Source organism: Thermobia domestica, chromosome 8 (genome assembly GCF_964235325.1).
Source record: "Thermobia domestica chromosome 8, izTheDome1.hap1.1, whole genome shotgun sequence".
NCBI lineage: Eukaryota > Metazoa > Arthropoda > Insecta > Zygentoma > Lepismatidae > Thermobia > Thermobia domestica.
This window is the reverse complement of record NC_137461.1, coordinates 10,499,143-10,526,683: the sequence shown is the minus strand read 5'-3', so window position 1 is coordinate 10,526,683 and position 27,541 is coordinate 10,499,143. Positions and strand designations below refer to the sequence as shown.

At 34.3% G+C, this 27,541-nt stretch overlaps 1 protein-coding gene across 1 annotated transcript in view; it reads right to left on the bottom strand.

The window, feature by feature from the left end:
- LOC145692684 (uncharacterized) overlaps window positions 1-27,541 on the bottom strand; it is a 279,895-nt gene that overhangs the window by 30,127 nt on the left and 222,227 nt on the right. Inside the window, exons 47-53 of the mRNA XM_081768066.1 lie at window positions 25,887-25,940; window positions 21,942-21,968; window positions 12,811-12,861; window positions 10,375-10,434; window positions 8,849-8,899; window positions 4,557-4,604; window positions 1,711-1,788 (exon numbers count right to left, since the gene is read on the bottom strand). Coding sequence (XP_081624192.1) covers window positions 1,711-1,788; window positions 4,557-4,604; window positions 8,849-8,899; window positions 10,375-10,434; window positions 12,811-12,861; window positions 21,942-21,968; window positions 25,887-25,940 — 369 coding nt within the window. The remainder of the gene's footprint in view (window positions 1-1,710; window positions 1,789-4,556; window positions 4,605-8,848; window positions 8,900-10,374; window positions 10,435-12,810; window positions 12,862-21,941; window positions 21,969-25,886; window positions 25,941-27,541) is intronic.

Here is a 27,541-nt window from a genome sequence, read left to right as displayed (position 1 = left end):
CTACCAGACATTGATATTAACTTGGATAGTAACGAGGATATGATAGCAACAATCTAATAAATGTACTTAGTTCTTAGAACTTCAAGATTGGTTCTTTTCAACCCATGTATATTTCAGGTTGAACAAATTAAATTAGTGTATCAATTCTGTCAATGTGCCATTCTATGCCCCTAAAATTTATGACTTCTAATGTTGTTTCTTTTGTTCTGAGAAACAAATGTGTAAGTTACGATGAGTATGTATTGGTTAAAAATTGACACGATCTTGTTGTTCCGAAGGTTAGTATAAGGAAAGGGAATGCCAGTGATATCCTACATGCTTTGGCAACATTGACAAGCAAACAGAACTACCATAATGACAGTCGTAGCGAACCTCTCATTCCCTACCTGGGTTCATAAATGCAACAACACACTATTTTAAGTAAATATTTGTTATTTTTCTAACAATACGTCAAAAAGGACTATATTTAAAAACTTTAAAAAGCTCCAAATACAATGCAAAAAGAAAAGACGCAGCCAAGGACAAGAAATCTCTCCTTATATACAAAAAATTATGGACAGATAAAATTGAAGAATCAAGCAAACAACTTACTAAATCGTAGAAATCGAATATGATAAAATCCTTAGAAAACTCACAAAATCACACAATAAGCATACAATGACCAGTGTGTCCTTATTACAGTTCAAACTGGTTACTAGGAAGAAAACTTAAGGAAACCCAAGTACAGACAAGGCCATATCTAGAAATTCAGGACAAAGTTAAAACAACGAATCACGAAAAACTCGGCCGAATCTTTCCGTATTAGCGTCTATGGCTTGGCAACAAATGTAGACATATAGCGCGCATGCGCAGGGTGCCGACCGAAGCGCTGTAGCGACCAAGTTTCAAAACGCCACATACTTGAAAAGTACCGACCCCTTTCTCAAAGCAAACCAACAAACTTTTCCCTCAGATTAGTTATCGCACATATACCTACTTTTAACACTGTCAAAGAGAGAGAAAAAGCAGCTGTTCTCATAAGAACAGGTCGAGTGTGGTTACTGTACGTAACTACTACAAAACACAACTTTCAAAAATATATATTTGAATAAAATAACAGTTTTATTTTATTTTTCTAATACGTTCTCCACATTAGAGTTAGATAAACTTACATTATTGCTTGTCAACTTCTCTAAATGTATTACACAATATAGACTTCTCCGTTGGATATTTCCAGCAGGATGAAGATATATAACACTCTAACAGTGTCATCATGAATCAAATTAAGCTGTTTTAAGATATCAAAGTTGTTTGAAAGGGATTTTAAACTCTGCGATCAACACAACTGAATGCCACTCTGTTAGACTACATGGGGAGATCTGAAGGGTCAAGTTTATACAAATTGACCAAGATCCACCATTACATCAAAATTCAATTTTACCTATGAAATTCAGATGATTCATGGCCCATGCTAATGAGGGTATTCCAAATCTTTTCTCTGAATGTCAAAGGTGTTGATTTCTTAGACATTCTAAACGTCTTGTTCTTTCTTGTACGAAAATAAACCCCACTTTAAGTTTATTTCTGATATTCTCATTATTTTCGAAGTAACTACCAAACTATTAATTAGTTAAAAATTAGCAAGTCAATATAATAAATATAACTGTTTGTATTGTTTTAAATCACAAATAAGTAATAAGAAATCCACTTTTCATATAATAAAATTCTTACCTTGCTTCAAAATTCTCATAAAATCATTCGTTTTCTTGTTTCTTTTGTCTGAGTAAAACTCATTTGTTTCTGAGCTGTCTACGAATAAAAAATATTAAGAGCCATAAATACTTTATTATTCGGTACGAAAATTTCCAAAATAAATTAGGAATAAAAATGTACAGTTTTCAATAAGCACAAATCATTGATAACTTCAATTCCTAAAAATATTTCAAATATAAGATTTGCTTTCATCTGAATGTAATTTTAGTTAATTTTGTCCAGAATACATTTAACACTAAAATTTCAATCTTCGAGTATCTAATAAATGCTAATTTGATCACTATGAGTTCAGGTTTTGTATGACCTCAATACTAAACCAGAATGATTTGTTTGATAGCTCAGTTATAAATCGTCAGGAACTACGTTTTGTTCGCTCACCACAAAACTACGACATCTTGATCGTCAGAAAACGAGCCACATGAAGAATAATAATACATACAAAAAATCTAATATCCAAATTTTGTAACAAATAAAACACAGTTCTGACCAGAGCAGAATGAAATATATTAAAAACTATACTTACAATATGTATAGTAATATATTTCATTCTGCTCTGGTCAGAACTGTGTTTTATTTGTTACTCTATTTATCCAGAGCCATGGAGTTTGTCCAAATTTTGTATGTAAATGTTACAATACAATATTATAGTGTAAGTTCAGATTTAAATATTATAATATATATACATAATAATAATAATAATAATAATAAGAAGAAGAAGAAGAAGAAGAAGATATTATACTAATGTATCTATACATATATATATTAGTATAATATGTATGCATATTAAAAGTAAATAGTATGTGTACAAAATGTATACGTGTATAATATATAAGCATATATTCATTAAGTATGTATGTTAACATATAGGAAATATGTTAAAATTAGATTTGACTGAAACTAATATTTCATAACATATACGAAGTACGTCAGATAATTCAAGAACTTTAGGAATTACGTGTCAATGAAAGCCATATTTCTGCTGAACATGATACCCATTTGCAAAACCATCAACTCAAAACCAGATTCCTAACCGTCTCATATCAGTTCCCAAAGTAGTTGAAGAAGTTTACATCTGGAAAACTAAGACATATGTCTTGACGTTCTCACAGACTTTTTGCGAATTCATTGCGTTTTTTTTTTTTTTTTAATTCACTGTCTTGCGCCAAAATTTATGCCACAACCTTTGTCAGAAAGTCAAAAGTTGACACCACGGCATTGAGTCGAAAGCTTCTTTTCATTATTATTATTATTATTATTATTATTATTATTATTATTATTATTATTATTATTATTATTATTATTATTATTATTATTATTATTATTAAGTATTCTCCCTGTTGGCAGGAGTTAATGAATTTTCTTATTATTCTTATTATTTTCTTTTTTCTTATTCACGGGGCTGAAAATTTTTCTACTACATTTCTCCTGCCTCTTTTAACTTCCAATAATTTTCTTCTATTTTTGAAATCATTGACCAGTTCTGTTCTTCTTGTTCCTACTTCTAGGAGGAGTATAGATCTGATGGAAATTACATCAAACACATCACTGGAGATAAATATGCATCGGCCTGATAATTGATTTTCGAACACGAATTTGACACTATTTGTCTCGTATTCATCGACTTAGCTTCATTAGGGACTTTTCTTGTCATTAAAATTTGCTCTCAAGTTTGGAGTATTCAACACACTCAAATCTTTAATGAAAATTTGCTATCAAAACTCTATGATGTTCAAAAAGAAGTAATGTAGCATGAGATAACATAGGACAATTTCAATTTAATTTAATTGATGACTTCTGAAGTAAAAAGATACTTTTTTTAAGTCACACTCTATGATTTCAATGCACAAGGTCAGGAAATAATTACTTTCTAATCAACCAAAATGACTTTCCTTTATATAATTTGAAAAGTTTATATTTGCAACTTTCCCAAACTTTAAAGCGGAATCTCTTATTGTAAGTAAATACATAGTTTAATATTTCAGAGGTTTCACTTTATAATCAAATTTTGAACACAAAGCATATAATTTTTCATAATGATATTAATACAGGGCTGTCATAAAGTCCTTGCTATAAAACAAATGTTTATAACTTTTTCTGAAGTAATGATATTGCCGTAAAACAAATGTTAAGATCTTTATTGAGACTTACATATTGTATCATCATCTATAGATGCACCACCGCAATCATCGCCAGATCTTCAGCTGGACCTCGTTGACATCCATACATACCTGCAACCTCCGGCGTTATCTGTGAATCCCTTGGCACCCTTTGATTTTTGGTTATGGTGTCTCCTTAAGACACAGATGTATTCGGAAAATCCAAAGGACTTGTAGGACCTGAAACCTAAGATTAGTTAAGTGATTAATGACATTTCTGACGACGCCAGATGGAACATCAATCACAGATTTCGCATGTAAGGATGCAGGAATGTATGGATGTCAACGGAGCCCAGCTGGAGGTGCGGTGATGATTGCGGCAGTGTATCTATGGATGATGATACAAAACGTAAGCCTCAATAAATATCTCAAAATTTATTTCACTGCAATATCGTTATTTAGAAAACGTTATAAACATTTGCTTTGTAGCAAGGACTTTATAACTACCCTGTGTTATGTACCGAGTATGATAAAACTGTAAATTAGACTTCAATGTTTAATGGTGTTTTAGTTATTAAGTTTTGTATTAGTTATTCACAACGTTACTATGGACTTGTTACAAGTTTTCTTAATAAACAGTTATTTAACATTTGTAAATAGATAGTTGAATAAATTCTAATAATATTGTAAATTTCCCAAAAGTTTTACCCTTCTTAGAAGATTCTCTTTTCCGAAGGTCCTTATCTTTTCCTGCAACTTCAGAAAAATATAATTAATCATCGGTATCACCAGTTAAATGTATATTAATTTGTTGTGCATTTTCTATCTATTTCAGTTCTTACGATGAATATTGATAATGGTTTTTGTGCAAATACTCAAAGAGAATTATTTCATATCCATTAAAATTAAAACAATCTATTCTTCCCCTGCTTTTATTTCCTTTTTTCTCACATTCTCAAATAATTGAAATATTTTCAGATAAAGTATTACTAAAAACTTTTATAACACACAAAGACGGAAAAAGTAATTGACTGGACCGTGACTCGAACCCGAGACATCCGGCATACAGTGCTTTAACCACTACACCACCTGTCCGCTTCAAAGAATAGCCACTTACTCTCCCACTCTGGAGGTGGGTGCTCTGACTACATGGGTTGTACCACAGATCCCTGCTGTGATTAGACAATCCTGTGTCCATATGCCGACCTCGGACATAGTACCCACCTCGAGATTAGACTGACCTTTGCTAGACTACTTTTTTCATTAATATATATGAAACCACAACCGTCATGAGGTACTCGGTATATGGACACAGGATTGTGTAATCACAGCAGGGGTCTGTAGCACAACCCAGGTAGTTTAAGATGAGAGCACCCACCTCGAGAGTGGGAGAGTAAGTGGCTCTTCTAGGAAGCGGACTGAGTGGATTAGTGATTAATGCATTGGCACGGTTTGAACCCCGATCGAGTCAGACACTTTTTCGCTCTTTGTGTGTTATTGAATTCGCACCTACAGAGGATCTGGTGTGTAAAAAGAATCGTATACCTTCTTTCATTTCTGTTGTAAAAAGTTTCAGTTATAGATTAATGATTATCTACAATGGCTGAAAATGACATGCAGGCGGATATCTCTCTCAAGTATCTTTTATCTTCTCTCTCCTTTCTGCACTGTTAACAATCCATTTGAGGCTTGAAAGCTAAATGTTCGAATGTAATTTTACGTTTTTCCATTTCTGCTTTACGTCTAAGGATGCCGACATTTACGCTAAAGAAACTAATTATGGTAACACGTAGCTTGAGGCAAGTACTCTTGCAAAGGTCAGTATAATATCTTTGACAACTGAGCCATGCATACCGATTCCGTAGTGTCATGAAATTGTGGAATTATAAGAACCAAAAATCTATTATATTTTTGAAAAGTCAAAGGCTAGAAGGAACATTTTCGAAAGTTTAACTAGTGGTTCATGTCTTTCGTTAGTTTGTATGTTTTATCGGGTGATTGGCAAATGCAATCCTGTTTCAATCTTAACATTGTTGTAATGTCAAAGATTAAGATATTTAAACTACCAAAAAAGTAAACTTTCGTATTTCATCTAATCAGATTCAAGGTTACTTCTTCAACACAAACTCAGTCACGAACTTCGAAAATTTGATTACTGAGGACATTAAAGCAGAAAACTTGAAAATCCAATTTAGTTCCAACCAAGCTAGTTTGCAGAAAAAAATACCTTCCGGCAAGGTGATTATAAAATTTGTTGCATATAAAGAACTCTAAATGAGGATCAAGAGATGACTCAGATTTAGAGTGGAAAATAGAATAGAATCATAGTCGAAAATCACAAGTTGCAGAGAGATCACCATGGTTGCCAAGAAGGAAAATGTTGCTGTAATGAGAGGCTTCCTTCCTCATTATTACATGTAGGTTGTGTTCTTATATGTAAAATTCTGTCACTAACAAAATTCACTATTTACGGTTTGGACTCTTGCGTTATTAAAATGAAATTTTTCAGTTTTAAGTCCCCATGGTTATGTCGCCTGCCTAGGCTAAAGGAGACGATGATTATGAGAAATGAAGAAAGTGGAGAAAACGGGAGAATCCTGAGAAAACCCACAAACACGGTGTTTTTCTACCACAGAGCATTGGTGTGAGCTGGTATAGAACCAGGGATTCCAAGCAGCAAAGGTGAACGCTCAACCATTCAGACACCGTGCCCCCGACTCTCGCGTTATTAATGATATGCAAGCTATCCGTCTGGTTGGAAGTGCAACCAGTTGATTATTAATTGTTTGTCTAAAATGGTGTACCCATAAAAAAAATTTACTTTATTATCTCTATAATGGAAACAGCAAGAAGTAACATTTTATATTTGGTTTTCCCGGAACAAAAAGATAGGTCGAAACGCTCGTATCTTTCCAAATATAATTTATATAATAACACAACGGTTACCAAATTATATTTTTTAAAACAATATTAAGCGATCTTCAGTGCACATATGTTCTGTATAACTATGTAGGCAACTTTAATTTCCGTTAGTATGTTTATTCTAAAAATAGAGTCCCAACAAAATTGTACATAACCAACATAATAAATAGTACCATTAATATTAACTTTACTTATGAAAAACTGTTTGAAATGAGTCTTATCAGAATAAAAATACAAACAACTCTTACATAATTCTAAATATTCATTTTACATCTAATAGGAATCAGGAATATAAATATTAACTTGTATATAGAAGTTGATCTATTCTAATCCAAACAACTTAAAGACAGGAACACCTCTCAAATCCGGTTTCATAGAGTATATGTATCAGATTCTTTACTGTTGTGAGCTAGAGTAAGCTGTACTGAGCAAAATCCCACAGAAAGAACGTTCTTTTACAAAGGGCACGTCATCATTTGTTTCCATCCAAACGTTGGCATTTCCCACATAGGAGAACGGCTTCAATACAATGACCTTGTGGTGGGCTACTGTAAGTATTTTAAATTTTATGTACATTAACCTCCTCCACAACCTTCATCAACAAAATTTGCATCTAAAGAAAGCGTCAGTGAAATTCTAAAGACCTGTACTAACGTAAATTCGGGGTATGGCGGCCTGTGAGAATTTATTACCAAAGCGTGTTATACCCAATCGACTTATGTTGCCCAATCGACAATAAATCATGTAATACACTACAAATTCAGGTTGCAAACTGTTCACAACCATAGTGTGTGTGCTCTAATACTACGTCATATTGCAGAGCAAAAGAGAGCAGAAGACTGTACATTCATCAAACTGGTGACCGCTAGAACTTTGTTGTGAAAATAACCAAACAATGGATCTATCAAAGTAACTGAGAATATCACATACATAGGTGTTCATGAAAATAATATTGTGTGGCAATGAAAATGAAGTTTGTCGAAAAGTTTTATGATTGTTAGTAGCTTTCGAAACGGAGGAAAACTCAAGATAAGAAAGTCTAAATTTATACAGTTTATTTCCGAGAACATGTTACACCTCCAATTTAATCTGGTGAAACACCAGCATTGTATGATGATGAAAGTTTGTGTGAAATTGCACCTCAACAAATCTTCAAGTCACAGGTTAAAATGCCTCTCGACTTCTGCTATTGTATGGCACTGGTAGCATAGCGTCTGATTTTCATGCTATTCCCATTAAGAATCCACATGTTAATCCCATGAATTACTGCATTTTGACTTCACAAACTACGTCTTTCTTCATATCGGGTTCTTATAGTGTGTGGCCTCTGGAAAACCAGCAATCAGACTTACTAATATAACTAACTCTATGGCCTATGGAACCCGGATTTTCAATGTCGCTTTCGCGAAAGCTCTCTATTGACTTCTGCTCTTGGACAACTGGATCAAGTTTCTACTATGTATTCCTATTTCTGAGAGATCCACCTTAATATTTTCCTTTCATCTGCACTGAGGTTTTAATACTGCACTTTTTCAAATTGGATTTCCAGTGAAAACTTTGAAAGCATTCTTACTTTCTTCCATTCTCGCTACATGACCTACCCACCTGAGCCTCCTAGACTGATGACCCTAACAATGTTTAGTAAGCGTTATAAATTATGCAGTTCCTCGTTATGAAGTTTTCATTATTCCCCATTTTCGTTTTCTTTCCGCCTCTTGGATCCAAATATTCGTCTCAGGATTGTATTCTCAAAACTGGTATAATATAGTACAGGTATATAATACTGTATATATTCCAGATATACACCAAACGAAGTTTGTAGCAATGGAAACTGCGATATCGTATGCTTGATAATGTCAGGATTGAATGCCTTACGGAAGTAACAAACTTCAATTTGTTCCGATGCAAATGAATCAACCTCTGTAGGTACCGTTCTTTAGAAGGCATTCCATATAATATATTCCCTCATAATAAAACCATTAGGAACAAATGATTTGAAAGAACGGAAAATACAATTAAAGGAGATCAACAAATAGTCATTCCGTCATCAAAGTGTGACAAAACTTGCAAGCACTTACATGAAGATAAGAGTTTATAAAAGTAGCTTTCTTCATCCTCTGTTTTATTATCTGTAAGAAATAATTTTATAGAAATTTAATATAGTTATAACAAAATTTAAAATATTGACGTTTAACTGTTTATATTTTTATATTAAAAGAAACAAGATTCTTGTAAATATAAGAATTCTGCAACATAAACTACAAATATGTAAATTCGATAGTGGAATATGCTACATTAATCCAAAATGTACAAAAGTTCCGAATCAGTGTAATATAATTATTTTCGGATAAAAGTTCAACATGTTCTAATTACATAAATTGAGTTTGAATAAATTAGGAAATTTAATAGAGTATTTCATAAATATTTTAAACTGAAAAGTCATTTATAAACGATAACTTTCTTTAAGAATATTACAGTCTAATAGATTGAATTATTTATTTTATTTATTCTTCATCCTATTTACAAATATACAAGGTGGACAAAAAATCTCTCCCAGATAACAAATATTAATAACAAGAAAACAAAGAATGATAGAAACATGCTGTCTCAAAACACCACTTCTACGATGCTTCAAGACTTTGCCACAGCTAGTTCTGCCATCTACTGCAGCTGACCACAGCGCGACAGTCATTTGTTGAAAAATGGCGTCAGTACAGCAGAAAGCGAAGTGTGTGTTGTGGTATCATGAAACAAAATCTCCCGTCACAATTCAATGAACATTCAGGTGAGAGTATAAACAGCAGCCACCAGATGTTAAGATCATAAAAGAATAATATAGCAAGTTTATTGCAACAGGAAGTGTTTTAGATCGTGATAGAAACGGTAGACCGAGTATTTATGAAGAACGTGTGGGAGCTATTCGTGTTGCTTTAATCTGAAGCCCACGGAAATCCTTGCGTTGTGCATCACGTGAACTGGACATCCTGAGATCAACTGTATTAGAAATATTTTCCATAAGTAGAAGCTTTGCTTTGTTTATACTTAAACACAAAAAACTATTTGCAGAGCAAGACAATATATTCACATAACAAAACTTCATACGTGTAACAGTTTCGCCAACTAACACTTTGGCTTCATCAGACACTATCTAGATGAAACAGTGTCTGATATCTGATAGTGTCTGATGAAACCAAAGTATTAGTTGGCGCAACTGTTACACGTATGAAGTTTTTTATGTGAATATATTGTTTTGCTGAGCAAATAGTTTGTTTGTGTTTATGTATTAAGAAGTTCACTTAAACATTTGAAGTTATACGCATATAAGGTGCAGATAGTTCAAATGTTGAAACACGAAGACCGTCCCCGAAGCGCAAGTTTCGCATGTGACATCGCATGAATGTCTTGAGGGCAACTAATGGAGCACATGTGGAAATTCTCCAAACCAGGTAAAAATATTTTTTTTAAGTTTTCCTAGTATTTACCTCAAACTACATGCTTGTATCATTCTTAATTTTCTTGTTATTAATGCTTGTTATCAGGGAGAGACTTTATGTCCACCCTATATTTCTACCCTTTATCATACTAAGCTATAATTATAACTTACGTTTTGTGTCATTGCTCAATAATTCTTGCTCCTTAGTTGATACTACCGGTTCTTTTGGGTCTAATATTGAAAACAAAATCATATGAAAACAGGAATAAATATTTCTTTAAGTGGTAAAAGAAAATATTGCTGGAACTGAATACCAATAAACCCATATAATACTTAATACAGTTGTTCCAATCTGTTAGTGTGGTTTTGAATTTGTATTAATAAAGGTCATGGTAAATAATAATTATTATAAAATTCTTCTTCAAGAACTATGAATTGCAGAAAAGAACTTTAACCTTTTAGAGAAGTTTCTTTCTTTTTTTCAAGTAAACGTACAGTAACCTCTTTAACGGAAATGTACACTTACAAAGCACACGCCTTCAAGCTAATTCTAATATTATGACAACGGTAAAGAATATATAAATATAAGTATATAGAATTATTAAAATTCAGTTACAAATTTATAACGGCACAGTTGTTGAAGGACTATAAGAATCATTACCAAAAAAAATCTCGTAGTACTGAAATAAAAAAAGACACTCAAAATTCACTGAAAAATAGATAAACCGTCTTTTCGATTCACAATTTGCTGACAGATATCAACGAGGAAGGGAGATACACACACACTTTTACAGGACCAAAAGAGAAAATAGATATCCAAAAACTAATATTTGGTGAAATACTCAGGACAATGATAATTTGAGATTTTAGCTTATCTGAACAATATGTCATTTTCCTAAAGTTACGGTTGCATTTAAGTCGCATAAATAGATTTTTAAAGTAAAAGTTTTAAAAAGTAACAATTTATTCAACATATTTATAAACTAGATATTCTTCGTATATTATATTAATACGGTGTTTCAGTAATCGATGTCTTTACTCAGCAGATCTTGTAAACAAAAAATTTGTTCATGTGATTATAGTATAACGTCTTTTTATTTATTTATTTTAACATATCTCGAGTCAATAAAATTTATTTACTTTATACAATAATTCCTTTTCTTTTTTCTTTCGATTATCCTTGTATCCTACAATGTTCAGTAAAATCTCCATCATTTGATAACTTTTTTCATAACTTTGCTCCATATGTTATTTATATTAAATGACTTAAAAGATGATAATGTTCAATATGAAGCAAAACAAACTGTTATCGTTGATATTTATTTATCTATTTATTTATTGTACAACATAATGAAACATAAGAAATGTTGTCAAATAGATGTCAACTAAATCATTATGTGTTACTCAACATATATTATAAATTTACGAGGAATCGCGACTGTACATCATGTTCAAAATATTTGCCACTACGTCGCACACATTCCTCATAGCGCTCCTGTAGACCCATGAACATCTTAGTGAACGCGGGTTGTTGGAACGACAAAACAAATGACCGACTCTTCTTTCTTAACTCTGCTTTAGTGGTGAGCGGTTGTCTGTTCGGAAAATTGCTTCCTTCATCACATCCCATATGTAGGCATCTGGAACCGTGAGATGAGGGGATTGGGAAGGATATGGAAAACCGTTCAACGGGAAAACAAGCGATGTCCAAACTCTTGTAGACAGAAGAGTGACTCACTTGCAATGTGTGCAACAGATTCGTTTTCCTGCATCCATTGTTGTTGTAACGACTGATTTTTGGTGTGGTAAAAACCACGCAAACCATGCAAGAATCGATCAATAATCAACTGTTGACTGACGTAGCGATCAAGGTACACGTGGTTATCGTCACTGAACCATATGATGCTGATCAAATCATCTTCCTTATATGTCATAATTACACTTCATGCGCGCCCACCTCTTGCAGTGAAACGCTGCCCCACACTGTATGAGCGGAAATAGTGCTCGACAATAAACCCCTTCTCCAATCTTGTCAGTAACATTACCTTCGAGCCAACTGCACACTATCCCAGTCCACACACAATTAAGCACACATGTGGCGTTGACAGCTATTAACACATTACACCTGAGCGCCATCCGTACGCGAATTACAGCACTTTGTTTTGCCGCAAACTGTACTTGCTGAATCAATATATCCTCATAATAATTCTGCCGAAAAAAGAGACTGCATTAGTGTGACAAAAAGAATAAGTGATTCGGAATACCTTAATGATAATAAAACAACAGGTTTATTTTAACTTTTCTACTTTTCGAATTTTGTCCCGATGTTACACGTATCGTCTTTTTATTTTTATAAACTTTCATTATGTAATATCCTCTCTCAATTACTACTTCCCATATATTTCATTATCTAATGTTCTCTAAAATATTGATGTTTACCACTGTCCTTCAGATAAACTATCATTCTGTATGCTTCTTCAGCTGAATCTTCATTGCAAACGTAAACAAGACCCATTTTACACATATATTACAAATTTTGTGTAACATCTCAACAAGCACTGTTCTTTCTAAAATGCAACCAACAAGGAAAATTAAATGGTCACTCACCACTAGATCTTTTCGTTCTATCAAACATATCACCATCGAATTCTGCATTTGCTGCAATATAGAGCAGTATCATTAGAACGTTTAGAAGAACAAAATTAAATAGAATAATTCTTCTATATTAAATCTAAAACTTAGTCAGAGTACTCTTTCTTTCAATTCTCTGAATATTACTGAAGAATTTTAAAATAACAAGTGGCATATAAAAAAGTAAAATTGACCCAGAAATTAAAAACAAATTTCAGTTTTACGTCCCACGATTATGCCGGTTAGGTTTAAGGAGACGGTGATGATGAGAGATGAGTGAAATGGTGGGAAAAAGTGAGAAACCCGCGAAAATCCACAAGCACGGTGTTTCTCCACCACAAAGTCCGCACGGCGCGAGCTGGGATCGAACAAGGGACCCCAAGCACCAGAGGTAAACGCTCTACCACTTTTTTTTTTAATTTAGTTCATGATGTTCTGAAATACAAAGTCCAGGTTACAATACTACTTAAGAACCATGGGTGTTAAAACAGTACATAATTATGAAACTAGAATCTATACATGAGAAATATATGTAAATACAAAGAGTCAAGACGTTGTACTTGTATGTTCACACTGCTAGGAAAAAAAATTACTAATCAAATATGACATGTAAAAAATTCGCGAAATATTTGTTTTCCTCCACCCGACGCCGTAGTTTCCACCGGGAACGTTGCAAATAATCAAAATATTCAATTGCTGTACAGTGAGGTCTGGTGTGAAGCAAGTAATAGAGAGTAGTCCCGAGGAGCCAGGTAACGGTTGTGTTCCGAGTTGGCGGAAACCATTGATAGTCAGGGAAAAGAAAAATGTTCGCCGTAAAATACTGTTTAGGTTTACGGCAGATGAGTGCCAGCCAAGTAATAAGGTGGTTCCAAATTGGTCTAGCATCTAAACATTCCGAAAGGCGATGGTGTAAGGTATCTCTGTGTCCACAAATAAGACATAAGTCAGTATCACTTCGATGAATAGCGTATAAGCGTTCATTGGTGGGAATCAGATTATGAATTGCTTGGTACCACAGACTTTTCACTTCACTGGTGAGGAGAGGATGATTCAAATTCTGCCAAATCGCGGGCCAGTTGTGGTGTGGATGATGCATGATAATAGAAGCAGTTTCAGAAGTGTCGTGCTGTTGTTGAAGTATGGTGTATAAAATGCGTGTATTACCAGCTTGTTCTGGGGAGAAGGTGGGCAAATATGCCCAGTTTAAGATGAGGTCACGAAGATAGGATGGACAAAGATTTTCATGGCGTAAGTGAGGAGGATTATTTCCATGAAGGCTGGCTGTCCAGCACGTTAACCACTGTGCAGTGTGTGAAGACTGTACATGTATGTTTTTTAACAGTAGTGCTTTAGCTTTCTGTCGAATATTAATCAAATTGAGACCACCGTGAGCATATGGGAGGGACAGAACCGACCGACGTACTCGGAAAAGGCATCCTTTCCATAGAAACCACCCAATGAGGGAGTCTATTTTCTTGGCATACATTTCTGTTAAAGGAAAAATTTGTACCACATACCAAAGTTTGGAGCAAAGGTAGGCGTTAGCATACCATACCCGTTGATACAGGGGAAGTGCGCGTGGTTTATCTGCTTGACTTTGTATACGCATTTGGGTTATGATCGGGTTCCATACATGCTGCTGTTGATTTTTGACATCATTAGTGATTGTAATACCAAGAATTTTAAGAAAGGAGACCGACTGCACGTTCCAAGGGTTCGGCGGGGAGTCCGGACATTGCCAGTTATGAAACAATAATTGCTTAGATTTATGTGTATTGAGCATTTGTCCACTGAGCAAGGAATACCGCTCAATATGTTGCATTGCTTTCTGAAGATGAGAAAATTCAGTACAGAGCATTGTAACATCATCTGCGTATGCTTGGATATTAAGCTTGTGAAAATCATGTAATAGTGGATCTTGATCCCTCGCAATTTTTTGTAGTAGAGGGTCAAGTCCGAGACTAAATAAATATACCGAAAGTGCGCAGCCTTGTCTGATACCACGTTTAAGGTCTATAGCAGGTGACAAATGACCATTTAAATGAATTTTGGAGGATGCATTGTTGTATAACGTAGTAATGAGGCTGATGAAGGATGGACGAAATGCATATGCCTTAAGTACCGCGTAGATATATTGATGGGTCATACTGTCAAAAGCTTTCCGAAAGTCAAGTGAGACTATACAGGCTGGGAGACGTTTAAACTGGTAATATGAAATAATATCTCGCAGTTTGGATGGTGCTGCTTGCATATTATACGTAGGATTGAGTGCAGCTTGATAGGGGCTTATGAGCTGACTACAGATGAGTTTCAAGCGGCTAGCAATCATTTTGGTCAATATTTTAAGATCGGTATTCAGAAGCGTAATGGGACGAAAGTCCTCAAGAGAAAATCGTCCGGATTTTTAGGAAGGAGTATCAAGATACCATCATTCTGTGGAATATTAGAGGCGTGCAATAATTCATTCATTATTTCAAGTACTGCCTGACCCACAATATCCCAATATTGCTTATAAAATAGGTACGGGAGTCCATCAGGCCCAGGGCTGGAGATATTATGAGATTTCTTCAAAACACTCATCAATTCCTCGATCGAAAAGGGGTGCATGAGGGAATCCAAGGCGTCGGGAGGGGCATGCGGTAAAGGAAAATCTATAAAGTCTTGTAGGTCCATCAACGTATCCTGAGGTGTGTCATACATTTGCTGATAATAACGAACAAACTCATTTTGAATATCATCAAAATTGTAGAGGGTTTGTTCCCCACCTATTAAGACAATCTATATATTTGGAGGTATTACGGTACACATTGCGCATATAATGATAGAAGGTGGTCTTTTCATTTTCCAGTTGTTCACCAAGATGTGTGCGGCTGTACAACTTAGAAAAAAGTTGATGTTCCACTTGACGTAATTTTGCTTTAATGTGTTTCATGAGAGTAAAATTTTCCGCTGTGCTCGGTTGTGACCATATGTCATGCGGAATTTTGTAATAATATTCCTGAGTATGGAGAAGATCGGTCTTTTTTTCGCGAGCTTGCCATTGAAAGAATGAACGAATTTTATGTTTTGCGTAAGCTACCCACCACTGATTAAGGCTGTGGTAATAGCGCTGTTGTTTACACCATTACTGCCACTTACGAAGGAACAAGTTTTTAATATAAGCACGGTTTAAAAGTCGAGATGGCAATTTCCAATATGAGCGACCAACAGATCGACTCACAGCTTGTGGGAACTTGCAGGTAATGTATACGGCTACATGATCAGAAAAAGAGGGGATGCGCAAGGCCGCTTCTGTAATATGTTGCCGGCATATGTCTGATATATAGATCCTATCTAAACGTGATTGTACTCGGGCGGAGCGGTAGGTCATTTGTCGTTCTGCATGACATAATATCCAAACGTCGCGTAGGTGAAGCTGTGAGATAAGAGTTTGCATAGCCTTACATGGTATATAATGTCCTGACGTGTCTAATGGTGATTCCACCGCATTCCAGTCTCCTGCCATGATAAGTTTGTCTGGTACTACTGGTAACAACGGCACTATGTCTTCATTATAAAACTGCTCCCTGCGTAAGCGGTTTTGCGCCCCAGATGGTGAATAAATGTTAATAATTGTGAACCCCTCTGAGCGACAACGAATTGCCCGCCCGGAAGGTAAACATCTTACGTCGTCCACTTGTATACCTTTCTTGTACAAAATAGCAGTTCCCCGTTGATGTTCACCTTGATTAATAATAGCAGTATATGCCGGTAAAAAGGAAAATGAGGAGAATGCCACTTCTTGAAACAGAAGAAAATCTGCATCAATTTGTGTTACAAATTGTTGCAGTAAGCACTGATTTGAGAAGTTGGATATAGCATTTAAATTGAGTGTACAAAATGACCGCGCATTAGGCAGAGGCATATTACTGTTGGAAACAATAATACTACAACTGCAGAAAAAAAGATAAAGGCAGACACATGTCTGAGGGAAAGAAAGTACAAGGCCAATCAACATATCGATGTACACTACTTAGAAATATGCTATGGAACTGACTCTGGACCCAGATTATTTTGTCAAGTAGGTAAATTCAACAGGCAACTGATTGGCATGTTTTTCTACTGTTTCCACTGATGATACTGTTTCTACTTGGTCATTAGATGTTATGGAGGAAGTATCTAAATCATAACTAAAAGTTTCGGTTACAGTTTCACACACATCACTCGAATGGGGGGAATCAGCAAGATTCGGCTTTCGTTTCTTACCTAAAGGCAGCGAATCACCTTCCTCGTCTAATATATGCGTGGCACTTAATTGTTGTTCGTGGGTTTTAATATTTACTTTGTTTACTCGCTGGGAAGACGATTCACACATTTCACTTGTTTCAGAAGCGCGCACTGGCGAAGGTAGTTCTTGAGTAGGCCCAGAGATGGCAGAAGGCGTCACTTCAATCGCTATCGCTGGAGATGCTAAGGACGAATGAGATGCATCAACGGGTTTGAATAAAGCCGGAAATGCAACTTCATCATTAAGAGGAGGCACACTATTATCACTTCTCGGCAGTTCATTTGGCGGGGTTCTCATTGGCGGTAGAGTCTCAGCAACTTGCGCATTCGCATATCGCCTGGTAGATGGAAGTGTTCCTTTAAATATTTCCGTCATCCGGAGTTCCTCAGCATGTTGCGATGCGGGTGGTTTTACGTTTCTCTTCTTTGGGCAAAAGGACTGGACGTGTCCGGGGGAGGCACATATCCAACACGTTGTTTGTTGCCCCTGGTACATCACCGTGGCTTTCTGGTTGTCAAAAAACACTTTGGAGGGAATGGGTTTTTTCAGTTCCATGGAAATAATACGCACTCCATTATAAATAGGGTATGGGAGATATGCAGGCCATTTTTCATGAGTAACGTTATGTACAGTTCCATATTCATTTAATACATTCACTACCCTCTCATCCGGCAATTCCATAGGCAAATCCAAAACGCGTACACGAGTCAAAGCAGAGGCGGCGTCTGTAATTCGTACTTCACTTATCAGTCCATCACTGTGGCGGAAATTCACTGTTCCTGGGTTATTCGACATAAATACGTTAAACTTATGCACATCACCTATTTTCACATATATACAATATTCCTCATTATGCAGTTGTATGGCCGTTGCCTCAGTTAATAAGGGTGCGAAGTTCTCACTTAGCCATTTATGTATCTCAAGTGCTAATGGCCGCCTTGATCTTGTACTCTTATCGAATTCGAATTTCACAGTATTCGTACGAATATTCTGGGACATATTGATATCAAGGCAGTATATGCAGTATCAACACAGAAAGAAATCTATATATCACTCCTATTTATCTATCTATATATATATACAGATAGTGAAAGGCACTAATAGTATATCAATAACCAGTACTACGTAGTTCAAACACTCACACCACAAAAACCGCACCAGCGACAAAGCACGTCCTCGCGGTATGAAGGCTTGTAGCGAACCGCCGACCACTGAGCCACCGCGCCCCCTTGACCTAGAAATTGAGTACCAAGTACTATTCAATAAGGTAACATGTGATTTTAGATTTTTCTAATAGGTTAAAACCTGAATGGGAACCATTTGAAACCATAATTAAAGGGCATTCAAAAGCCAACACAGTATAAGACTTTTTAAAACTGCTATTAGCTAATTAAATATGTAACAAATAACGTAGTGAAAATTATTAAATATTTGCTTCTTTGCAACTAATTGTGAAACCAATAAAGTTACATACCAAGAATATTTATAGTGATAGCATATTAAGCTTCCATAGTCCCTTAAGATAGTAAAAAATAGTATAAATCGCACTTTAACAACAAAGAAAATACCTCAAACACTTTCCCGAATAGAAATAATTAATAAATTTCTTCGTGTCTAAATATTTTTAAAGTTGAAATTCTTTGTTTATTGAATTACTTTTATTTCAGCTATCGTTCACTTTCAACATCGTAAAGAATATAATACATAGCATAGTTCTTTTAATTGTAGAACCAAACACAGTACACATAAAAAATAATTACAATAATAAATTTCGAAAATATACTCACTTAATTAAAATTGTTGACAAAAGAATGCGTAAATATCTACATACTATAGTCCCACAAATTGAACGGAACATAACAATTTTTGTACCTTAATTTAAACGAATTGACCTACCCTCTTCTTATATTTTTATTCATAATCGATATAAATTGAATCGTTTTAATTGCTAACGTGCTCTCTTTTGTGTTTAATAACTTACACTAAGAATTTGACAAAAATTTTGCAAGTTTCAAGTCTATTACCCTAAAACCAAAATCAATATTTTTTTAAGCTTCACTCAATTCCCCTATTGGATTCTTGATTCAGGAACTTTCTGGTTCTTCTATAACGATAATTTATTTTCTTAGTTTCCTTCGAAGGGCAGAAATAAACTAATTTTTTATCAAAATTATTCATCACTATTTCGATTTTTTCCTAGAGCTTTTGAATAATCCTCTCCTTTACAATGTGTATGTAGACTCATGTCCAAAATTATTGTCGCATGTCTATAAATATGTTGTTGTAGGAATATAATTTGATAACGAATTCTCCCGGTATTTCTTATAATGTTACTATGTGTATAACCGGCAAAGACATGAATGTGGAAAATTGCATGTCAAAAGAGCAATAAGTAAGAACAATAAAACGAAAATAAAACTCTCTTCTCCATTTAGCAACAATTTGTTTTACTCATTCTAATTATCGTACTTATAATTCTTTTGCTATGAAATTTACCACAAATATACATCTCCCGATTATACACATAGTATCAGTATTAGAAGTACCCTGCAAAATCATTATCAAATTATATTCTTACAAGAAGATAATTATAGATATGCGACAATCATTTTGGACATAAGTGTATATGTCATTGTTTATCATGCAATCGATTAGTATTAAGAGCATTAGTCATTCATATAGATCTCCAGAACATCAGTATTCTGGATTTTTCAATATCTGTTGCAAGTATACTGATGTCGCTGACTCATTAATTGCTGAATTCACACACTTGATCCTCTGTCAAAGTACTTCAAAATGGACCTTTTAAGCAGATTTTTTTCTTGATCTTTTATTGCACACTAACAATGGTATCGCTCAACAGAAAGCGCTTCATGAGCATTTTTCCTGTATAAAGATGCTTCTTTGCTCTTTTTGGGCTTTCCTTGTGGCAGCAAGAAATCTACGGTGAACACTAGGCAGTCTAGATTCACAATTCTACGGACCTAAATCTCTTGCAACAAGTGTAGGTTCTAACTTACTTTGCTGAAGTAAATGACATCACTTGATAAAATTTTTCTCTCTTCCTTTGCTCAGCAAATAGGAGCCGGTCTGATTGTATTGCATATAATTATACTTGTGATGAGACCAACAGATTTTTTTTTACCAATTTGTCTTTACATTTTCATAGTATTTTTCAATAATGTCAAATTGTACTACGCATGCCACAGATTGTACACATTGAGAGATCCAGCTAATTGACAATATCCCTGTAGAACATGAAAATAAATGAACTGAGAACTCCTCAACACAAAACAGTAACATTAATGGTCTATTGAATTAATGGGGAAATCATGTATAGCGGATGATGAATCTAAACATTGTCACTGTGAAACATTGTTTTAATCAATTAAGAAAAAAAGAAAAGAATGAAAAACAGCTTATTAGAATTAGTTCGCACGGTACTAGGTGTGTAATTCTCCATGTATATATACGGTTCATGATTAAAAATCAAATCACCCAACAAAAATGTCATTTAGCAGTGTTAGCAACCAAAAATAAACACATATTAACCACAAACAACATACAATATACAGTTGCGATCTCTATAACTAATCACTTCAACATTTACATTTTCTCTTTTCTACCGTTATATTTATAAAATCCTGTGGATTTGTTCCAAATAGATTAGAAAATGTAACAGGTGATGCATGTAAGTTAACACGGTCTATATATTAACATAATGGCTTAATGTTTACTTATGACACATACTTTAGCTTTCAGAATCATAATGTAGCAGACGTCTGTCCTATTTATTTATTATGCACCTTCAAATGGATTAGGCATAATAATGCAGATACTCAATAATGCTATGACGTTCCTGTTCCAGTTCCAGTTACCTCCCTTACGGGAGATTTATATATAAAGGAAGTCCCGGCTTTAGAGTCCTGTGGACTGCTTCACTAATGTTGTTTTAAATGAAAATTGTTTGAAATACGATTATGTATTAAGATGGCTCGTGCCAAAATGGCCGATTCAGCCTGTTTTAATTATAATTGTTTTTCACACTGTTAATGTAATAAGGAAGGATAAACTGCGTATGAACATATTGAAATTGAAGAACAGTATATTAATATTGTAACAAATAACAAAATTGTCAAAAATATTGAAATGTAAATGGTAAAAATTGAATAAAAATTGAAAGCAAAGTTCTCCGATACTTATTGTTTACAGCGCCATCTCTTGCAATTGTGCTATGACGTTCCAATGCCAATAATTTGGATACATCGCCTGTATATGTACATCAATAAAATCCACATTGTTGTCTTCTTTCTTAATATCACATGACATTTTACATCTTCCCATGCAGACATGAATACCACTTTAGTGTATCAAAAAATTTTTGTTCTAAGTAAATGTTTTGCAATATTATAACGTTAATGTATAAAGTGATTTAAAAAAGTGATGGGTGGTAGTGAAATATGGCGGGTGAAACTCGTTTTTTATAATGTTCTTAAAACAAACTCAAAAAGACAATCACGTACCAAAATATAATAAATCTAAAGGTTAATTTTTCTAATAGTGGCACTTTGATACAAGGCGTGCAAAAATACAATCCACATATTAAAATCCAGACACATATAGCTTTAGGAAATTATAATCCCACAGGTAATGCAGAATTTATGATAGTATGTAATTAATATGTTTGCTAAATTATCAATATTGTTTAATAATTTTCTATACTGAAAGAGTAATACAGTCTTAAATAAACTATCAATTAAAAATATACTATGGAATATGGTTTAAATCATTAATTTATATCGAATCATAATAATTCATAGGGTTATCTACAACTTACAAGTTTCTTGCTCAAGATCCGGTTTAGCTGTAAGAGTGTACATTAATATAACAATTTGAGATTTTTTTTAAAGAAGTAGTCACATTATTTAATATAAAGCGATAATTTAAAAATTAACCATTTTATATTAACAAAGCGTAAAAGTATTCAAATTATATCATTTTCAGAACAGTACTAATTTAAAGTGTGAAAATAAAAAACAAACCTTCTTTCAATGTGATCTTGAATTCTGTAGTTTGGATCTAAAAGGGCTAATGTCTCTTTTTGGCAAAAATGAGATGTTCCTCAATTTTAACGCCTATAAAAAAAGATATTTTCTTGAGCATGAAAGGCAAATGTTAATATGAAAGGTATAAATTCCAAACTATTTCGTGTTAACATTTGCTCTTCTTGCACAAAAAAGCATCCATTTATAGAGGTTAAAATTCAAGAATATCTCACTTTTGAAACAAAAAAAGTGACACTGGCCTTTCTAGATTCAAGTCACTGAATTGTAATGCGGCGCTTTTTATGGCTTTTAAATTTTGCTTAAAATTTGGAAGATAATCTCCCAAATTGTTCAAAATCAAGAACAATATTGAGTCACTCATCCTTCAATATAAATCTAGTTTACTGCTATTCATTTCTTAAATACTGACCAAGTAGAATCGGAAATTACTTAGTGATTACTAATGAAACTAAAAGATAATTTTATATATCACGTATTTCAGATAAAACGTCCTCTTATACTAGCAAATGCTTTGATAACGGATGAAGCGAAAATATGATATAGGAAAACGTCAGAATGTGTATAAAATAAAACGCTCTACCTTCCCCCATTATTAAACCCCGAGAATCCACTCAGAAATCTCGAATGGTTAGGTGTGTAATTTGATACATCATTGAAATAATTACGGAGAACGGAAAAAGTTTTTCATGTGAGGCACCGTTTACGAAATGGCCAAACATTTAACTCTGTCTGTCCAAGAATTCACAATTCTATGGTGACCATTTTGTAAACGACGTCTGCACGAAAATCCTTTTCTTAAAGAAGTTGTTTCTCTTTTCTGTGACCTTTACAAAGATGTACCTAATAACGTACCTTACTTTAAAATTTTCAGCTAGGGCCCCGGGATCTAGCAGCCCCGTGGGGTTAGCAGAGCGTTCGATTCGATATGCCTTCTAAGTTTTCCCTATCTTACATTCTGATGTGATTTATATGTCATTAGTGATTCACATGCATTGGACGTTTCATCTTGATATCCAAGAACATACAATTAAATGGATGCTATTTCGTAAACGGTGACCCCACACCAAAAATATTTTCTTTTAAAATTTGTTTGTTTTTTCATCGTGTCTTTCAATGCTGTACAAAATCATATGCCTTGCTATTTGAAAATTTCAGAACAGCCCCCGGGGCCATATGATAGCGGGCTCTGTGAGGCTAGCAAATTGGTTCGTTGGATTCGCTCTTTCACCTTTTCTTATTTGTCTTTTCGTTTCATTAACTTTTCTCGCTGGTCTAGCGACTGATGTGTGTGCCTTTGGTGCACTAGGTCCATGGTTCAAATCCCAGTGGAAAAGTAGGAAAAGCTGAACTTCTTAATCACCCACTTTCTTGAATCATCTGTCTGCTTTTACCGTGGGAGTTAATTAAATTTTTATTTCATTTTCTATTTGCCTTATCCTTTTATCTCTAACCATTCGTGATTTATAAGCACTAAATGTTTTAGCTGAATCACTCTACACAAACACACACACACTCACACGTTTCTCAGCTCCTTTAGTGTAAAGGGCAGAAAATTAGAAAGAAAAAGTGAAATATCAATGAATAAATAATAGCAATGTAAAGATATTTTTAAATATTTCTACTAAAGGCAATATAACAATCTCTCATTTCACTGTAAGTAAATGCCTTATAAATACCATTTATAAAAGTTGTTTGTGTTTGCGTACGTGGATTATAGCATTACTAATCAATACAAGTGTCAGAGCACCACTTATTAGTTTATGTTCTGTGTTTTGCTTCCTTCTGGACTTTTTTTCTCTTTACTTGTGTTTACAGCGTAATGTCATAAACCAATATGTAAATATAAAATAGCAAGTATGTGAAGTCTGCAATCAATGAGATAAATTATTAACACTTCTTTCCTTAACGCAAAAGTGCTTAACACTAGATTACTAGACTGCATGAAAATTCACCCAGGATTTGCTTTCGTAGCGTGTTACTACAGGATATCATAATCTAGTCTTATGTAGTTCTTGGTATTCTCCTTTCTTTCTATGTATTATGTGACCGAGTGTTGAGAATAGTGTTTTGAGATTTAGTTCAGCGTCAAATACAGGCGGGTGGCTGATTTTTCACCCAGTCTAATGTTTGCGTTACTTTTGATTAAGCAAGTATGGCTGACAAGAATTGAATTCACTACACGTTTCAATGTTATGAGGTCACTATTTTAGTAAAAACACGTACTCTAAAAATAATAGACTTTCAGAAATAAATATTTTATTAAAATGCATTTTATATTTTTAAAGAAATAATGATTGAATTTTCCACCAGTCTAATTGAATACAAAGACATTCTTTCACAGTTTTCTCAAACCTACTGTTCTGGTATTGTCAAATACAAGTGTTTTTGAATATATGTCCAAAGAAATAAAATACACACAACGAAAACTTACTGGAATATTCGTTTCAGTTTTATTAACATTTTGGGTAAAACAAAAGTTTTATTATTAGTGAACAGACAAAGGCTGATTAATATTTTTGTGGTGCAAGTGTGATTTTAGTTCATGTATGTTTTAAAGTGGTTCCTTATGATATTATTTACCAAAAATTCGTCTGTGAGTACCATAAATATATCTACATTAAAATATAATTATTAGCTTCAAATAAAGTGAATCGTACCTAGAGAAAAAAGTACACCAAAAAATGTGGCTGAATTTTCACCCAGTCTAGTATTAGAAGACAAAAAATAAGTCTAGTAATCTAGGGTTAAAATAACAAACTTTATTCTAAATATACTTTTTTAAACGTCCATGCTCTTTTGAACGTAAGTTGGTTTAATTTCTTCATTTTCACTACAAACACCTTAGATCTTAAAAGTTTCTATGTTAGAAAGGGAATGAAGTTTGAGTCGACACCCGTCTCCGAAACTACTGCCTGAGAACTCTTCATGCAAGTACTAGGATATGATTTCTACATAATCAGATTACATAAAGTTTTACAATCACATTTGGTATTGTCATTTTGAATAAACTGTCGTCACCCACTCTTTTAAAAAAAAAAAATCTCATTTTTGTCCATAGATATTGTAAGGATCTCCGCATCACGACAAAAGCACATGTCAACACAAGTGCTATTGATAGTAAACACCGTAGCAGAAGAGAAGTCGACACAAAAGATACCGAGGAACGCCGAAAGAACATGGACTTCACGGAAGGACCCGAACAGGACAGATAAAAGCCCGACCACCGAGGGACCCAGCATCAGTCGTCCAACTGATCATAACCTATCCTAAACCTTGGAGGCTGCTATGAAGCTAAGGGGACCACCTTGAATACCATACCTCGTGAGGACTGCTATGGGCGGAGGTTACCTAGAACCAAATCCTTGAAAATCCAGTAGGCTGCTATGAAGCTAAGGGGTTACCCATACAGAACGCTAGAACCTGTATACCTAGATCATTAAAGAGACACTTTATTGTTAGAACTTTTGTAAACACAAAAGACTTAATTTTATAATAAAATTGGTGAAGCGATATATCTCGGTTCATTATTGACTCTACCAAAGTCATTAAAATATACATAAAGCAAACAGTATGAATCTCCTTCGGGGCATCGAATTTTTTATTTCAAGCTACAGTATTAAAATTTGTTACGTTTCCTTGTAAGAATGTATACTTTAATACAGAAACAGTTGTTCAGGCTTTTTTTAAAATTCTACTTTTACTTAAACGCAATTTACCTGTAGTTAGAAGAAAACTTTTCTCCCAATCTGATATAGTAACGAAAGTATTATCTGGAATAAAAAAACATTTAAAAATTACTTTTCTTCTACATCTTATCCGTGCTATCTGTTTAGGAACAAAAACACTTATTTTATATCTCGTACAATAGAAGTAATGAATCTAAAGACATTCTCAATTGTTTCCAATAGGAGTTTCTTATCCAAAGTCTTTATTGCGTATTAATAAAAACTTATTTATTCTTTGTTATAATCATACAATCAGTGGTCGAAGTGAGACGGTATGCGGTGGTATGCCATACCGCCTCGGGTTTCTTAGTAATGAGAACACACTGTCTCTGGTTTTTCAGTAATCAAGACAATATTTAAATATCCGGTATGTTGAGTCAAAATCATAATAAAACATACCGTCTCACTTCATAATAAAACACCTAAACATACTGCAGTGTTCGAAGTGTGAAAAAAAAATCCCTCTTCCCTTTTTTCCACTTCGAACACTGCATACAATTATGTGCTTATCACAGTAAAACCTGTCTTGAACGGACTCTTTATTAAACGGAAACTTGTATTAAATGAAAATATTTTCCTGGTCACATGCATTTATTGGCGATAATCGTGTTAAATTCCCTTTGTTAAACGGAAATTGTATTACGCGGACAAAGGGAATCAAAATAAAAGTCTTAACGAAAAATTTCAAGTTTAGGAGTGCTGCTTTTAGAAAGTTTTCAGACATCCTATGAGAAGTTGGATATACATTTTACCAAAACAGACAGTGATGTGCAAACCGAAGCAGACACAACGGATACACAAGCTTTAAATGAGAATTATAAGGAAAGTCTAAAAGGAGAAGATGAAGTGGACGAAGTAGAGAAATAAGACATTGGGTTGGAAGAAGAGTGTAGACTAAAGATTTATTAACAAGTTGTCAAAAGTTTGAAGGAAGTGCAACATTTGCCTTACATCGAAATGACGTTGATGTTTCTCAGGCTAAATGTGGTTTATCAGGCTAAAGCCTTTGTGTAAAGTTCAGCAGACAAGTAGCGATGTGAATAGAAAACACTCCTTGACTATTGGGGGCGCGGTGGCTCAGTGGTAGAGCATTCACCTCCGGTGCTCGGGGTCCGTGGCTCGATTCCAGCTCGCGCCGTGTAGACATTGTGGTGGACAAACACCGTGTTCGTGGGTTTTCTCGGGGTTATTGTCTCCTCCCACTTTCTTCATTCCACTATTTCATTCATTTCTCATTATCATCGTCTCTTTTAGCCTAACCGGCATAATCGTGGGACGTAAAACTCGAAGATTTTATTTCATTTTCATTTCACTCCTTAACTATTGGAAACATTAAGTTAACGTGTGTATAGTATTCTTCTGTTTATTGAAACTTTTGCGTGTATTAATTAGTAGTAGAAATAAATACTGGAAATTGACAAAGATAGGTACAGCATCTTATTTTATTTCACTATGTCCATTACGTGCTTTTTTTTTTTTTTTTGGCATGGGCCTACTTTCGTTAACCGTGAACCTATCTTCAACGGAAATTTTTTTGTCAGTCCTGTTCGACTCCGCTAAAGACAGGTATTATCAAATGTTATAGAAATCTATTTTTTGCATAAATATTTTTCGTTATAACAAAGGACTTAGATATATTTAACTAC